Source organism: Ctenopharyngodon idella, chromosome 17 (genome assembly GCF_019924925.1).
Source record: "Ctenopharyngodon idella isolate HZGC_01 chromosome 17, HZGC01, whole genome shotgun sequence".
In the NCBI taxonomy this organism is placed as follows: domain Eukaryota; kingdom Metazoa; phylum Chordata; class Actinopteri; order Cypriniformes; family Xenocyprididae; genus Ctenopharyngodon; species Ctenopharyngodon idella.
In genome coordinates this window covers 3,640,754-3,659,299 of record NC_067236.1, presented here as the reverse complement: position 1 = coordinate 3,659,299, position 18,546 = coordinate 3,640,754, and the positions used below count along the sequence as shown (strand labels likewise).

The window sequence follows — 18,546 nt, the reverse complement described above, 5'->3', positions numbered from 1 at the left end:
CAACTCCCCAGTGATCACTCATTATCACACATGCTAACAGCTCGACCTGTCAACAGCTCAATAGTCATTAGCAGATACAACGTACACATACATGAGCTCTCTTTTCCAATACTTCTAATACTCTTTCACTATACTGCAAGCCGAAGAGCTCAAATCCAATTTTTTTTTTTTTCTTTTTTTTTTTTTTGGAGGTTGTTCACATGACCTTTTAAATGTGACCCACTGGTCTGAATAGCCAAATGAATGGTCCTAAACTGACCTTACATCTATGGATTTGCATTAACATGAACATTACCTCCTATTGTTAATGCAAATATGTATTACATTTTACACTTTTATATGGTCATATATTATAAAATATTTTTTATAGTGTTTGTATTTTCTTGTATATTTTGAAGCATTTTTTATCATTAAAAATTATCAATATTTATTAAAAATGTGTGTATATATATATATATATATATATATATATATATAAAACACTTACATACGTATGTATGTATGTGTGTCAATGTGTGTGTGTGTGTGTGTGTGTATATATATATATATATATATATATATATATATATATATATATATATATATATATATATGTATATGTATATGTAATTTATTCCTGTGATAGCTAAGGGGAATTTTCAGCATCATTACTCCAGTCGTCAGTGTCACATGATACTTCAGAAATCATTGTATGCTGATTTGCTGAATATTAGAAACTTTTTTATTATTATTATCAATTCTGAAAACGGTTAATATTAAACTTAATAATACTTAATGTTACTTAATGTTTTTGTGGAAACACTAATATTTTTTTCAGGATGCTTTGATGAATAGAAAGTTAAAAAAACAGCATTTATTTGAAATAGAATTCATAAATTTACGGTCTTTACAGTCTTTTGAGCCACATTCTACTTCTGAGTCTCGCTCATTTTGTTATTTGATATTTATGTTTATTATTAACTTTATATACTGTATGAGGTAACATAGTAGCAAGTTGTCTGATCTTTACAGAGATTTCTAATCATTCATCTCTCAGCGAACTGATTATTTATCAGTGGCATTTATTTCCATTCTTCTTATGTTTTCCCCCTTTTCATTCAAACCCCCGCCGATTGGGCTGAAATGACTTATTTCTAAGAAATCCTTGGATGTTGATAACACAAGTAGTTATGCCACATTGCTAGATGGAAACTTTGAATTTATGTGATATTTATAACGCCTGTGGCATTAACAGACTTTATCCCCAAAACAGAGCAAACTGCAGCCGCTGCATTAGCCGTCTTCTCCGTTCTGTGCAGCAAAATACATTTTGTAGATTGCATAGAACCCCTCCCGGCAAGCAGTGGCTCCTTTATCCAAACGCACAGCAGCGTTCCTGCCCAGGCTCAGCACAAGAAATTCTCTTTTTTCATTAGCGAATGATCACAACTTTGGTGTTTTTGTTCGCCATTGGGTGTGGTCTCATATTTCTGTATTCTGTTGAGGGAACAAGAGGTGTAAAAACTACCAAGACCTTTATCAGCAGCTGTCAGCATGAGTGATTGGTGTAAGGAATGGTTGACGGTGGGATGTGGTCAGTATAGTTAGTTTATATCCACTACACGTTGCCATAGACACTTGTCAGTAGAATGTCTGTCTCTGTCTCGGCTGCGGTCTCTATGTACTTTTTTGCCTGTAGATAAATGCTCTCTATTAAAAGGGTATTTTACATTTCCCATCTGATAGCATTTTGTGGCAGTGTTAATGTTTAACTGGCCTGCAGAGTTAGAGGACAGGTTCGTTGGGATCCCTCCCCTGTGATCAGGTATCTTACGGTTCTGGTTAATGTTTAACATTACTGCTCGGATTGCCTGTCTGGCGGCCTTTATAACTAGAGCAACACACACCGTGTTAAACGAGCAGCATACTGTATGTTTGGTTGAATAAATTGAATAGATTTTAAAGGAAATTACAAGTATTTATTTGATTAGTCACTATTACTTTTGCTCATACACTGTAAGAAAGATTTTTGTCAAAGTTGTTAATAAAACAAAGATTACTGAAGTACATTTTACAAGAAAATACAATTTCAGTCTTTCTACTTCAAAATTTCATGTTTAATTCAATGTGTTACTTGCCATTTCTTTATAAATAATTGATTTAAATTTCTGAGCGAAACTTTTTCTGCACCATTTTTTTAGTATACTTAAGATTACTGATATAAACAAACCCCTAATCTTGTGAATGAAACCTCAAAATTGTGCCATTTATTCAGACTTATTCAGACTGATTTTCACCTGGTGGACAGTAAAACAGCTAGAAAATAAAATCCCATAGACTTAAATTGAAGGTGCGACCTGATCCATTTCATTGAGACTTTTTCTGCTTAAAGGGATAGTTCACCTAAAAATGAAAAATACCCCATGATAAACAACCACCTAGAATTGGCCTAGCAACCACCTACACCACCTTACCTACTACAGAGCAACACCCTAGCAACCACCCTCAACATTCTAGAATCATGGCGGCGAGTAGAGCTGCTCGATTCTAGATAAATTGAGAATCATGATTTTTTTGGTTTCAAGTAGAGATCACGGTTCTCTCATGATTCTGAATATAAAACTAAACAAAAATAACATGTAATTTACTATAGGTTCTGACAAAATATTAATTGCTGGACTCTAATTGCTGGAAAAATGTTTAATTAATTTGAATTAATTATTTAAAAAAAAAAGGTTTTGAATGAATTAAATGACTCATTAATAAATACTTGTTTCATTACTGGATGAATCAGTGTTTTTGAATGAATGACTCAATGACAAATGCATTTTTTAACAGTTTTGATTTAACATGGATTTTTTTATCAGTGTAATTGATACAACCGTTATTTGAAGCTCCAAGTTCATTTCAAAAGTTAGTTTGCTCTATTTTTATCACTAGACTTCAGTGTTTATATCCTAACTTTAAACTTATATCTCAGTACTTATGCGATAATTTGAATATTTGTAACAGAAATAACTACTGTGTGGTTCAGAACTGTTCTCTCTGGCTCAGCGGCAGCACGAACACAGATTTGAATGTTCCGGTATGATTTTGTCAATGGTTGAAAGACACGGATGAATTGTTGTCGTTAATAAAATAAGATTGCGTGGGTGTTTGAATCGAGATCGCAGTCTTTTTTCAATTAATCTAGCGGTGAGTTCTGCATGTGCAAGCAACACACATTTTTTGGTACTTTGGAAGTATTTCAGTTTTATTGAACTTCTTGTAGAAAGGCTGACTCTGTCAACAGACAGTCCTTGAGTTGTGTTTTTAACTAATATAACAAGTGTTGGCGATAACGCATTACAAGTAATGTAAGTTGCGTAATCAGATTACTTTTTTCAAGAAACAAGTAAAGTAACATTGTTACTTTTAAATTTACAACAAAATATCTGAGTCACTTTTTCAAATAAGTAACGCAAGTTACTTTGTTTTCCCATTTATTAACTGACAGCTCTCCTGTCCCCATGATGATAGAAATCGTGGGTAAGTGCCGAGGCGTTGTGTGCGCTCTGTAAACATGATGCTTATTGTAGTTCTAGAAATGTGAGCATGAATTTACTCATCTCACAAAAACAGATTCAATATTCTACAAAATGAAGAAAAACAGTGAAATGCAAACTCAGAATATTATGTAAACCTGCAATAATTAAATTTGTTCAATAACACAAATATACTTTATGTATTTAATCTCACTTTATTAACCAATGTCTTTGCTGCTGACCTTCGATGATTCAATTTAACCACATACAATAAGCAAAAATGACTTCAGATAAACATCACATTTGTGTTTCATTTTTTTGTTTTTATTGCTGAAGTAAGAGTGTGAACTTTTTTCTCCTGTGTCATGTCACTTTTAATGTGAAAGGACCTTTACATTTGCCTGTTTTTGTCATTATAAAACAAACAACCAAGCCCATCCCAGGTGGAAAAAAAGTAACGCAAAAGTAACATAACGCATTACTTTCCATAAAAAGCAATTAGTCATTTTTTTTAAGGAGTAATTCAATATTGAATATAACAAAGTAAAAGGCATGTAGTATCATCACACATAATTTCACACATCCATCATACCTTCTATTCATTGAACTGATACAGCTTGTGTTTATGTGGCTATTAATGGAACTCCATCATACTGGCATCTCAGTTCCTCTGATCAGGGCAGGAACGTCATATATCCAACTATTATGATTCTCATAAAGTGGGGGCCAGGATGGAAAGCCGTGTAGCGGAGAACCGGTTGTGTGTGTGAAGGGGCGGATTTAGATAAGATAATCCATAGTGTGGCAATGCTTCTCTGCCCTTGTTTGTCACTGTCATTGGACCTTTGTACCCAATATGTTTGCATTTAATTAAACAAAGCACACAACTTTACATCACTTTCTCGACCATCAATAACGCATCAGAATTGATTACCTCCTGCCTTAAAAACAGAAGAAAAAAAAAAATAAAAGAAGAACCTGACATGGAAGAACTAATTAGCAAGGCTCAATGAGTAATATGACTGTAGGGCAACAGCACACACGCACATTGGCTAAGCTAAAAGACAAAAGCTACTGCCATGATGTCTCTGTCACTATACACATATGCCGGCATGCGAGCCAGACAGACGTTTTGTATTGTCGGCTAATCGGGGCATTGTACCAAAAGCATTGTTTCCCTAGCTAATATGAATGCCCACTTAATAGCGCTGTGGTTTTCTGTATGTCTGTGGCCGCAGGTGAGCGCGGTGTACCTGTCTGCATTATAAAAGCCATTCATCTTGTTTCTGCTTGAATGAAAAGGGGAGCAGGTGTCATCATTATTTAGACCTGATATTGACATCCCCGTGCTCTCTGTGTCATATTAAAGCATATTATTCCTCTGCAGTTTGTTGACAGCTGTTTTTAAGCACAGAAAATTGTATCTGTCTTGCGACTTGTGGAGGCGAGGCGAAATTACTTTTCGTTTGATGGACAATCAAATCTCTTAGATGTACAGTAAGTAACTACATAGCAGCCAAGGAAGTCTATAATACCTGGAGAAAGTTGTCTGGTAGCATATCTATTCACCAAAATGGCAATTGTTTGACTGGCACATGCAGCTCTGAAAGAACATAACCCGCATCTGCCATCTTTGGCATGAAAGTTCTGGGCATTTTTTTTTTTTTTTTTGTGCACAATCACCTGAACCGTAAATGATATGTGCAAATATTGCGGGCAACAATCTACCTTTGTGGTGGCATTGTTTTGCACAGGCAAGCACCGTTATATTTTCATAAGAAATGTTTATTTATTCCTCAAAACGTCTCTTCTCAAGAAGTTGATTTGTTTTTATGTTAGCTGAATGTGGCATTTCAACATTGACTGGTTTATGGGAGCTCAGGATTTCCTTGGCACAATCTACACTCATGTTCGTTAGTTAGACTGATATGTATCTCTCATCCTCTACCTCCACCCTTCCGTTTTTAGTTTGACCTTCGTTATTTCACGCCTTGTTGAAAAACACCTGTCTGAATTTCACCTCCAGTTGGATGCAGCGCTGTGAGAGCGCTAATGTATTCCGCTGACATTCCGAGGAATTATTAGCCCCAGATATTGTTTCTTGTACTGACATTCCGTTTGAATATTAGATGTGTCTGTTGATACAGAGTTACTATTCCACACCTCCAGGTAAACTGCAAGCATGCTTTCCGTGTCTGGGTCAAGTTTCATGCTTGTGTTAGAAATTTGACCATTGGCATATGAAACATGAGCTTGATGCTACACCGTCACTCAGCCGTTATATTGTTCTTGTAATTTTGATGATTGTCTTTCCTCAAGAACTATTGAAGTTTGTGATGGATAACAAAGATATGTAGTTATTTCTTTTTTATATGGATTAAAATTGTTATTACCTGGAAGTAAACACTCACAAATTCAGTTAATATTAGTTAACTTAATATTATTTAATGCATAAACAGTCAAACTATTTTGCCCCTGCATTTGTTAGAATGTTTGTTTTGTTGATAAAATGTAGATGAATGATTATGATTTAAGTTAAAGCTTGGCCTATGCATAATCTGTGCACTTTTTCACATTTTTAACACTAAGTGCAGGGGAAATTGTGCAGAATTCTGCTTAAAGGGATAGTTCACCTAAAAATGAAAATTACCCCATGATTTACTCACCCTCAAGCCATCCTAGGTGTATATGACTATCTTCTTTCAGACGAACACAATCTGAGATATATTTAACAATATTCTTAGTCCTCCAAGGTTTATAATGGCTGTGAATGGCTGGCCAAATTTTGAAGACAAAAAAATGCACCCATTCATGAAAAAATGAATCCATACAACTCCAGGGGGTTAATAAAGGTCTTCTAAAGCGAACTGATTGTGTTCGTCTGAAAGAAGATAGTCATATACACCTAGGATGGCTTGAGGGTGAGGAAATCATGGGATAATTTTCATTTTTGAGTGAACTATCCCTTTAAAGGGGCTATACTGTATGTAGAAACCAGAAACCCTTGTTATTAGCAACACCGGTGGCCATTAATTGAACTGCAGCCAGCAGCTTATTGCTCGTGCTCGCACTCATGAAAGCGTAAGTACTGAACGTGATTCAGTGCCCCTATATGCTCACTTTTCCGTTCTTCGCTAAGTAGTAAAAAAGAAGTTGGAAATACCTTTGCAGTGATGTACTGTTAACGAACAACTTGACACCATCCACGCTGCTGAGAGTGACATTTAGATGAAAATGTAAAAATGTGCTGCGCGTTTCCTTTTCAATAACAAAATAAACACAACAAAAATGACACAGGTGAGAAAACAGCAGGTAAGAAAGCATCTGATCATAGTGATGTGGATATGTTTGCGCAAGCTCTGCAATTCATTTCTATTGCAGCAACTTCCTTTTTTCTTAGTGATATTTAGCGCCAATTTATGAGGAAGTGATGATTTTGTTCTCTTCGACTCACTGAATGGAAACAGTGCTTTATTCGGAAATGTTTTATGCGATATTTCAAATTTGCGCACAAGTTAAATTCGCAACTTTGGATGGATAGTTTGATTATAAAGTATATTTGAGACTATAGACTATATAGATCTGGCTATGTGAGACTTTGAATTAACCCCTTTTTTTTGCTTGACACATTGACATTACAGTACGGAATGGCTCTTTCAGAATTTTCCTGAACATTTTATAAGCATTCGTTTCACGTGTCATTGAACGGAAGAGAGTCTCTCGGGAGCATGTGTAAACGTCACATCCTTTTGATTTTCCTGGCAAAAAAATTCCAGAGTCCTTAAACATAAAAGTCAGTCTACAAGCTTTCATAGACAACCTAGGAAGTCGGAGAAGGTTTCGTTTTTTAAGTTTCATTACAAGCTGTACACACATACAAAAAGCGTTTAATACTTGAAAATTCTTACATATAGCCCCTTTAATGTATTTAAATATCATACACTGTTATTAATAGGTAAAAGCAAATAAGCCATTTTATATTGTAATGAAGCAGCAAAAATGTTTCGAAATGCAATTGTGATAAAAAAACAAATATTCAAATGATTTTTTTCAATACTGACATAAAGTGTGCTAACACTTCTTATAATCACTAATTACATTTGTCAAAACTGTTTTTGTGTTTTCAGTGTTCTGCAGCATCAGGCTGATGAGACCTGTCTGGACAGTCCAGCCACTTCAAACCAAAGCCAGAGCCAGAGCCAGATTCAGCCCCTGCTGTACCGTCTGCAGCAGCTGACATCAGAGCATCAGAGCACTCAGACCCAACTGTGTCTGGCCCAGGAGAGAGAGAAGGAGGCCAATGAGAAAGTTCAGAGGTACAGACATGTGCACTGCTGGTCACAAGGTTTATATATATAAATTGTATTCTTTGTATTCTATTCTCTGAAATTTTTACAATTGTAATAATATTTCCCAATATTACTGTTTTAATGATTTTTTGATAAAATAAAAGCCTTAATTATTCCTAAAATCTTTTTTAATTAATTTATTTTGATTTTGGTTCTTTGGGTTCTTCACTCAAGAATGACAATTTTGTACTAACCCGTTATTAGTTCCAAGTTCCAAACTTGTATGACTTTCTTTTGTGAAACAGAAAAAGAGATGTTATGCAGAATGTTCATGCTGCTCTTTTCCAGAGTGACAGTGAATAAAGACAGATGCTGTCAAATGACAAAAAAAAAAAAAAAAAACCTTACATAAAAGGATTACAAAAATAGTCTATAAGAGTCATGCTATGTCCAAAGTCCACATGACTCATTTGGGCTTGTTTATGGTACTTCTATTATGCTTTTTGGTGATCTTTTGGCAAGGTCGTAACCATGTCTTGAACATTGGGGCGGGCCAACGTTTTTTTATTGTTGTTGTTTTAAGGGGGGGGGGGGGGGGGGGATTAAATATGTCAAAAATGTAAAACAGCTGTCAAATATTACCCTTTTGTGTTCCATACAAAAAAAATAATAATTTAGTTGAGCTTTTCTTGTTTGGTGATATTCTTGCACGTGTTGGATGTTTTTAAAGCCTGGTCTCCCTAACCTTGGTCTCTTGATCTGTTATATACAAGTATAAAAACTGGTTGTCTGGTAGATATTCTCTCTCTACCTCTTGTCTCACTCACATGGGGGGCTCCCCACGCAAAGCAAACACAAGCCGGCCTGCTGATCTATTTACATGATGAATTAACCAAATGGGGGTGGAGATGCTGAGCTGAGGGGGTGCTCAAAACACAGAGAGAACCCCCCACCACCCCATCACAATGAGAGAACTTTAGTGCACTGTTTACACATGCCGCTCTGAAGGGTTTCCATTTTCAGAGGAAAGATCACACAGCCTCTGCTGCATGACATGAAACTCCAAATACCACAATGCACTTTGCTTTGACCTGTGCTACTGTCCTCACCTAGACAGCAAGTGTGTGTCAGGGTAGCTTGTTTGTGTATATCCCTGACCGAGCGGCGTCCACAGTGCAAGGTTCAGCAGTGTGAGTCACTACTGAGTACAGCATTGAGTCGAACTGCTCATTTCACCCCTGTGCAGGGCTACTGGAAGAGTCTCTGTGTAGTATTACTGGAAGTTAACAAGTTCCCTGTATTCTGAGAATCAGCATGTTGTTTATTGCTTGAGGCCCTGACTTAGTGCCAAATCATTTCTTAAAGGAATAGTTCACCCAAAAATGAACTTTCTTTCATCATTTATTCACCCTCATGACTTTATTTCTTCTGTGGAACACAAAAGAAGATATTTTGAAGAATGTTGGACCCCATTGACTTTAATTGCATGGGCAAAAAAAAACATTGAGACATTTTTCTTTCAGTATTTAAAGGGGTGGTTCATTATGATTTCACTTTTTTAACTTTAGTTAGTGTGTGATGTTACTGTTAGAGCACAAACAACATCTGCAAAGTTAGGACGCTCAAAGTTCAAAGCAAATAGAGATATTTTCTTTTAAAGAATTTTCTGTTTAAGGACAGCTGGTAGGGACTACAACAAGCTTCTTACCGGGTTAGTGGCATCACTAACCCTAAAATTTGCATAAACCCTGCCCCCGAGAACATGCAACAAATGGGTGAGGTGATGTTATTGCAATACAGTATGTAACACAAATGCAATAGCATGTCATAAAAGCAAGATGCAAACATAAGTTATAACCGTAATTAAACTAAACTATACCTGTTCTCTCTCCATGCAGCATATATTCTCTGGCTCTGTAGGATCTTACAACAGTTCCCACATCAGCGATTTACAGATTATCATGACAGAATATGCTAATCAATGAATTTAAGATAGTTAACTCCACATCAGCTACATAAATTAAGCAACTAACCATTCAGAAACATCCTGTTGCATTCTACATGTTGTCACTTCTTCTTGAGTCTCTCCATCATTGTCCGACTCCGGTTTGAACATAAAAGGCTGAACAGTTTCTGACATTTTCAGTGAGTCTGCATGAGGTAATCGGCGCTGCTAACACAGCTCTTGAAACTCCGCCCTCTGCTTAGGAGCAGCAGCTCATCTGCATTTAAAGGGACACACACAAAAATGTCAAAAAGTGACAAATTTAACATGCTATAAAAAATTATCTGTGGGGTATTTTGAGTTAAAACTTCTCATACACAGTCTGCGGACATCAGAGACTTATTTTACATCTTGTAAAAATGGCATTATACCACCCCTTTAAACAGCTTTTTGAACTTTTTGAATGAGAGTGAGTAAATGACAGAATTTTCATTTTTGGGTGAACCGTCCATTTAAAGGAATACTTCACCCAAAGACAAAATTCAGTCATTATTTTCTCCACCCCCTGTTTTTTCAAAACTGTATAAGCTACTGTTGTTTTTGTATTGGATATACAGTATTTATATATTACATAGGAAACTGTTTTTGTACAAGGGCAGTTTATAGTGACCATCACTGTAAAGCTCCAAAAACAGCATCATAAAAGTAGTCCTTATGACTTGTGTGCCATATTCCAAGACTTGTGAAGCTATGCAATAATATTTTTTATTAGCAACCGAAAGAAAATGAAGCATTATTTTTTTCAGAGTGAAAAAAAAATCATGGACGGTGAAATGCCATTGGTTCTCACGTGTGTCATAAGCAAAAACACAGCTCCATTTTTGAATATGAGCAATAGAGAAGAAGATTTGAGAGCTTGAGCATTAAGCAAGGTTTTAACATCAAGAATTCAGTCCGTTCATCACACAAAGCTATCATATGACTCCAAAACACTTTCAATTTTAGCGTACAAATCGTGTGGACTATTTTTCTGATGCTTTCGGGTTTTAAGAGCTTGATAGCTGTATACACTGTCAGAAAAAATGTGCAAAAATTGTACCTTTAACTGTAGAACAGCTTGGCACTGAGGCAGTATCTTTAAACGGACAACTTTGTACCTTATCTACCCCTAAAAGGTGCATATTAGTACTTTAGAGTAGTAATATATACCCTCCATGGTACTACAATGAACCATTTAGAGGTACATAAGGTACAAAGATGTCCCTTTGATGGTACTGCCCCAGTTACAAGCCCTAAAGGTACAATATTTGCACTTTTTTTTTTCTGAGAGTGTATGACCTGTTGTATATAAAAGAATATGAAGATTATTCCTAAGTCCTCCTTTTGAGTTCCAAGACAAAAAAATATATATATAATTAAATTTATGGGGTGAGTAAATGTGACAGAATTTGGAGCAACTTTTACCCATTTTTTTTTTTTTCAGCGAGTCCTCGCAAGGTGATGGTTAGGGTCAAGGTGACTGCTATTTTTTCTTATAGAGCAAAGGATAACATGAGTGTGAGCATCTAAGTGCGTACATGACTGGGATTGTCCGCAGTAAGCCGGTCACACCTGACCGCTAGCTGACATTCAGATGGATGCCCTGCACTCACCAGGCTCCGGGCGGCCTGTGGGAAGCCGTTCTGACGTGGGCCTCGTCGCATGGCTGTGAGAAGAATGCAGGGGTGATGCGATCGGCCTCCAGACTCCCACAGCGTGGCGAACCGGGGAGGAGGAAGCCCAGCGCCGGCCCAGAATGTGGCACCTGAGTGCCGTTCCTGCAGGCCCATTGACGGAGGAGCTGAGCTGAATGTCTAATGACCTGCTGAATCAAATTTGGCCATGAGAAGCACACAAAGGACCTTTTCATTGGCCCGACGGCCCACAAATGGGCTGCGGCTTGTGTGTCCCATCATGCTGCAGTCTCGCAGGCTCTTCTGTCTGGCACAGCGAGGGCTGACCCTCCTCAGCGGCCTTTTTTTTTTTTTTTTTTTTTTGTGCCGTTCTGCTTCCTGTGCAATCTATAGTTGCTGGAGTTTTACGCGAGATCTTATAGTGTTTCGTGTTAGGGTTTTTGTCAGGCATTGTCATGGGATAATTATAGATTACAAACAGGATCTTCTTTTGCATTGAAACATGGATATGTTGTTGTGCCATACATAAAACGTGCTGTTGTTTAGAATTTATGCACGGCTGCTGTTTACTCTGTGTTATTTGAGCTGGAATTGTTGGTTTTGCGACTCCGTGAATTCTTAATCGGGATTTGCGCTTTTGCCGGCTCTTCCCTCGCGTGTATGTTTGGGTTTACGGCCACTCTCTGCAAACAGTGTTCACCAAATCCTCCCCAGCCCGCAGGCACACCTTGGAGATCCTGCCACGGAAAGGCAGACCTGTTAATTGTGCAAACATGACAGGGAGGCTAATGAATATATTTAAAACGCTAAAAATTTGCACACAAGGGGGAAAGGTGTTTCCGTGCATGTTTATGGAGGCGAGAGAGAGAGGCAGTCTTGTGGTGTCTGTCTGCATGCTTGTGTGTTTTGGGGGGAAGTGGGTTGTGCGTGTGTGATATGAAGGCTGTTTGCTTGTATATGTATATATACTCGTGTGCGTGGCCTGTTCATTTAGCAACAATGACCTTTTATAAATATTAGTCTGCTGTTTTGAACCATCCCCTCCCCCTCATCTCCCAACCCCCCCCCCCCCCCCCCCCCCCCCCCCTTCCCTCCAACATGACGCATTTCTCTCGGCCACAGAGCGCCTCTGAGAAATACATATGGTCCTGCGGCTGCTCTTCAATCTCTCTGTACGGGAAAACAGGTGGAGACTTCGGCAGGAGCAAGGCTTGGGTCAGACCACTCCCATATGCTCACTTGATAAGAATGAGAAACCTCAGTAGACAATACTAGCACTGGGTATGCCAAGCACATCTTATCAGCAATGCTGTGAAAGCTCTGATAGAGCTGGGCTGTTTTTAGCGCCCGCTTTGTTGCTGTAAGCCTGCTTGAACTCAATTTTATTGTGAATACCTAACTCTTTTTTATTTGAAAATGCTTGGGTTTAACAATCTTGAGCTCTCTACAACTTACTACTATTGTCGTGCATGATGTTTATTTATTCAATTAATTTATTTCATTTTTAACTTCCAAGTCTGATTTTTAGATCACTGAGTAAATACTGAAAAATTGGCTCTGAATATTATTGAGAATAGATAAAAGAGAATGTAAAAATCTAGTTAATTTATGAATTGTACAAAATAAATCAGCGAAATTGAAAATCATGCATACAGTTTTCATTTTGTCTCACTTTTAATTTGAGATTTGCTTACATGTAAATGATATTTAAAGCATTTTAATCATATACATATACATATATATATATATATATATATATAAAGTTGATCTAATCATTTTAAGAAGTGTAACAGAGTTTCTCTGTTTATTTTGGTATATAAACTAAAAGGTCTGATTTCATTTAATATTATTATTATTATTATTATTACAACACACAAACACACACATACATATATATATATATATATATATGATTTTTTATAATACTCGAGATACATGAAATCATTTTTAATCACCTTTTATTTATATATATTTTATATCTTAAATTAAAAGTTGATCTAATCATTTTAAAAAATGTAACTGAGTTTCAATTTATTTTGGTATATAAATTTAAAAGGTCTGATTTCATTTATTACTATTATTATCACATAATTTTCCATATTATCACATCATTTTAAGTAATGTCAAAGATTCTGAAGAGTGTCTTCTTAGAGCAGAACCAGCATTTGTTTGGCTGGAGAGAAGCAGGTCTGCTTTCATTCCCCATTATTCATTTGCTCCCAAAGAATCCCTTCACCCATCTAGATCTCCCTCCATTTCCACAGAGTCTCTGGGATCATCACCCTCATAAGCACAGGTTTACTCACCCCGACCAATCACATGACACCACACATGGGCTTCTGTTTGCCGGAGTAAAGGCAGGCGGATATTTGGAGGATTTGGGCATTGACACCAGCATGGATGTCTCACCCACTTTAAGAAGTGTCTACATCCATTCTCCGTATTTTCCGTTCCTCCAAGAGCGCCCTTGTGTGAGGAGAAAACAGCTAAGAGCTGGCCTGCATTTGTCTTGCTCTTCTTTCATTTACACAATCACTTATTTCTGCTTTCCCTCTCTCTGTTTTTCCTTTCTCAGGTTGGAGCGGTTGGTGGAGGTGTTACGGAAGAAAGTGGGCACTGGCAGTGTCCGAAAAGTCATCTGACTGACTGGCCGTCGGGCGACCCGAGCAGACGGCCACATCTGGTGACCAGGCTGCAGCGTTTAACTCTGAGCAAACAGCCGAAGCCTGGCCTGGGCAAACAGAAGGCTGGAAGTGGCGTTCTTTCTCTCAGCCCTGTTCTCATTCCAGCCCATGCTCAGAAACGGCATCGTAAATGTTTAACCACATTCTCTCTGCAGTCACCAATGAAACTACTGCTGCCAGTAGTTTTTCTACTACTCCAAAGGTTTTCTTTCTTCTCCTCTCGGTCAATTTTTACTTACAGTATGACGCTAAGTCTGGTTAAACAAGGGAAATTTGATTGGACAATTACTTTGTGAGGTACTGAGACTTTTTTTCTCGCCTTATAAAGCCAGCTATTTTTGGACCAAGCTGGGTTTTTTTTTTTTTTTTATTATTATTGAATTTGTTGACAGACTATATATTTTACATTTTCCCAAATTAATAAAGGGAGTTAAAACAACATACAGTGTATCAGTCAACACAATCAGTATTTATGATCATGAAAGCTTGTTCAGTGTTATTTAATAATAAATTGCTTTTGTGCTTATCAATTAGTGGTTTTAGCTATATTGAACGTAAAAAGTATCAAATAAAACCCAAAAATGTATTAAAAATAATCAAATCAAGCTGTGCAGTCCACTTATAGAGAATATGTGACCCTGCACCACAAAACCAGTCATAGGTCGCACTGGTTTATTTGTAGCAATAGCCAACAATACATTGAATGGGTCAAAATTATCGATTTTTCTTTTATGCCAAAAAATCATTAGGATATTAAGTAAAGATCATGTTCCATGAAGATATTTTGTAAATTTCCTACTGTAAATATATAAAAAAATTATTTTTGTGAGTGGATATGCATTGCTAAGGACTTAATTTGGACAACTTTAAAGGCGATTTTCCCAATATTTAGATTTTTTTTTTGCACCCTCAGATTCCAGATTTTCAAATAGTTGTATCACGGACAAGTATTGTCATATTGTCATCAATGGAAAGCTTATTTATTCAGCTTTCAGATGATGTGTAAATCTTAATTTAAAAAAAAATTGACCCTTATGACTGGTTTTGTGGTCACTGGTTTACAATGACCCCAAAAAATAATCATTTAAAACACCCTTATTTATTTATTTATTTTATTCTTTAATTGAATTCATTTGAAACAAGTCTCTGTGACAAATATCAGTCTTAATTTTTTTTTTTTCATATTAAAACTACATAATTATGTTTGTCTAAACATAACTATTTAATTAAACCTATAAATAATGCTCTTTTTAATTGAAGCTGAATATCTTGAACATTTGGAGTTATTCTTTACTTTTAATACTTTTTAATATGTTCGTAAATGTATTTTGTTTTTTGTTAAAATCATTTAAGTTCATAGCCTGAATTTTTAGTATTAAAAACAAAAAAAAATATTTTTTGAAGAACAAAATCAGATATATTGTGGGAATTTCAGGTATATTTATGTAATGTATATTTACTAAAATACCTATTTTTTTTAAAAAGCCTGATGATTCTTTGAATTCTTAAAAAAAGGGCTGTGAGTGTTTAAGGGGAGTGCTTTGCATGCTGATAATTTACAAACATAAAATGGGCCAAAGAGATCTGTCGACCTTTACCAACGACTAGATACCCAAAACAATTATATAAGCATGGTTTATGTTGCCTTTCCCTGCCGTCCTTCAGCAGAGCTGTTCTTCAAGCCTGATCGATTATGTACTCAGAAATATGTTAGATGCAGCGGTGAATAAAGAAAGGGCTGTTTAGGCCAGACGTGCCGCTGAGTGTCCCTCCCCTCAAATAAACGCCCGACACCAGGACAAGCTTGTCGATTTTCCTCCTATAGGTTACCGTGGAGATGGCACAACCTGGGTGTCCCCACACACATCCCTATGGAAAACACTTGCCCTTTGATGCTGCAACTTTTTTTCTCGAGACGAAAACTTTTGTTTTGAGATGTGCATTCTTAAATGATTTGTTTGAGGTGTGCATGTTTTAAATGACTTGTTTGATATGTGGGTGTGGAGGCTCGAGACTGTGTTTATCGTGGCATGTGGAGCGAAATACCCCATTACCACCCCCAAATTCAGTGTGCGTGATCATCGACTTACAAAAAAACTTTTATACGCTTTAATTAAAACCGTGTTTCGGCTGCACATATTGAATGACCCTCAGAGAAAAGCACCACTGATCCGGTTGCTATAACGACACCAAATATTTCAAGCTCTCTCTTTTTCTCTGTCTCTGCTTCTAGTCTTTTCATAGTAGCTGTTTATTTATACAAATATAGTTAGTTTCAATGGGACGTTTTTATTTTTCCCATGCAGGTTCTAATCAAGCTGATAAATGTGTGTTGGTTTTACTGTTAAAACGATGCTTTATTGGATTGGATAACCTTCAAATTGACTATGCTAAATAACTTTATGGTTAATAATGTAAAACATTTATTTAGGCCAGTGTGCGATTTCATAATGCCCTAATTAATCTTCTTATTTGCTATCATTATCCTTTTAAGTGAAATTGCAAATTAAAGCTTTTTCTTTTTGCATTATTCGTTCAATTTTGTTTATTCTTAAAACTTTTAAATGCCCATCGAATAATACATAATATATATATATAAACATGAACAAGAAATGCATTATTGCGTTTGCCCAATGAAACTCCAAAGAAACCAACTGGCTGTTTCTCTCCAAATCCCCTGCTGTAGAATAATGAAGACACAAAACACGGAACACCGCGCGAGGGGAGCGCGAGACCACCAACCTGACATGGTCGATGCATATTAGAGGGGCACAAAGCTCTAATAAACTTCTCCCGTATCATTTTTAATGGAAAAGCAGCTGCTTCTAAAGCTGATGTCGGATAGAGATCTCTCCCTCTTCTCTCTCGCCCTTTGAAAGCCCCTTTCTTTCGTGTGTGTGTGATTCTGAAGGGGTATTGCTTTGCTCTTTTCGTTGGCCAAGCACAATTGTGTTATTGGAGATAATTAATTCAATCCCCATCAGAAGGTATTAGGAGCGCCTTGGCCCTGTAGTGCTTTTCCAAACTCAGAATGAAAAGAGGGAGAAGAAAGGTCTACGGGTAGACCCGCTGATGGGCGCTTTGAACTAAAGGGCCGTGCGTATTGTTGTCGAAATTTTGCTCCATAAGGCTGAAGAAAGCGCCAGAGCTTTTGATGGGGCAACGAGAAATGCCACATAAGTTTGAACACTGCCTGCTGATCGCATATGTTATGCCTTCGTGAAGTCTGGCTCGTTTAAAGACGTGCACTAATTGTACAATTCAACGTCGAATCTAAGAGCGTTATATAGACATAAAACCTTCGAATGTAATCGCCATCTACAATCACTGCGCCAATTACAAACAATAAAATTCCCATGCAAATGAAAGCATATCTAAATTATACATGTCAATATGTAAAATATATGATTATATGGGAAATAAATGAGCAGTTCGAATGCATTCGTTAAGAGGTTTTCTCACAAAACGTGGTAAATATTTGTAAACAGTTGGCTTGTTCTTGGATTTTCAAGACCGCATATTAACGACGCTTTAGTTTCATTATCATCAACTTCTTGTTGACGTAAGTAGACCATTTCGAGTCATAAAGATTTATAAAATGTTTAAACAAAACAATGTTTCCGATAAAGCATTTGATTGAGAACCAAATATACATAATCAAAATTCACCTGGTGTAACGGCTGCGACATTTGAACTCGATAATGGCGCGAAGTTTCTTTAAATGATGTAGATCATCGAGCATAATGAGTTCAATTAAATTATTAGAATCAATGGTATAATGTTTTACATTTGTATTTTATTTAGGCTATAGTTTTATGCGAATTTGTATTTCAATTAATCAAGCCCATCAACCCCACATATTTTATTTGTTATGTGTAAGCAGGTAAGTTCTGTTAGATATTTACACATTTTTTTAGTTGTTAAAATATGAAGCACTCAGTTTTATAATGCACTTATCGTGCGCATGAAAGAAGGTAGCCGAATTTAGATTATATCATAAACATGCTATTAAATCAGATTTTTTTTTTCATCGCAAAATATCGTTCCATGCATGAAAAAGTATAGGCTACAATTTTATTTTCTAATGCATATATTACAAATTTCAGTATCGATTATTGCAGTTATTTACTTTATCATCTTTTATTAGGCTAAATATCTCTGTCGCGAGCTGTAATTCAATATTAGATAAATCGACCGCGCCGGACCCTAATTTTGGAAAAACAATGTGGTCTTAATTTTTTTTTAATTCGAATTAAAAATAAAAGGCGCAAATATAAGCTATAAAGCTTTATTTTTTATATAGGCTGCACATATCGAGATTTCTCAAGCCTGAAGTCAATTATCCATTTTATTTACGCATCGGGGGGGAATTACAAGATAATTAAATGAATTTCACGGCTACTCAGCCAAAATGCGTGTATACAAAATACCATGATCAAAGTCAAATCTGTT

The 18,546-nt window shown here is 36.5% G+C and overlaps 1 protein-coding gene and 1 long non-coding RNA gene across 3 annotated transcripts in view; one reads left to right on the top strand and one right to left on the bottom strand.

Annotated features, from left to right (window-relative positions):
- Positions 1 to 14,624, top strand: part of mipol1 (mirror-image polydactyly 1) — a 94,337-nt gene extending 79,713 nt beyond the window's left edge. For both annotated transcript variants that reach the window (XM_051867307.1, XM_051867306.1), the window contains 2 exons: positions 7,631 to 7,819; positions 13,986 to 14,624. In XM_051867307.1, the coding sequence (XP_051723267.1) occupies positions 7,631 to 7,819; positions 13,986 to 14,052 (256 nt within the window). In that variant the 3' untranslated portion in view covers positions 14,053 to 14,624. The remainder of the gene's footprint in view (positions 1 to 7,630; positions 7,820 to 13,985) is intronic.
- On the bottom strand, positions 8,378 to 13,979 carry LOC127498216 (uncharacterized). The gene is made up of 2 exons (XR_007925830.1): positions 13,717 to 13,979; positions 8,378 to 10,014 (listed from the first exon to the last, which is right to left on the bottom strand). It is a non-coding gene; the product is annotated as an uncharacterized LOC127498216 (long non-coding RNA).
- Positions 14,625 to 18,546: the final 3,922 nt, after the last annotated feature.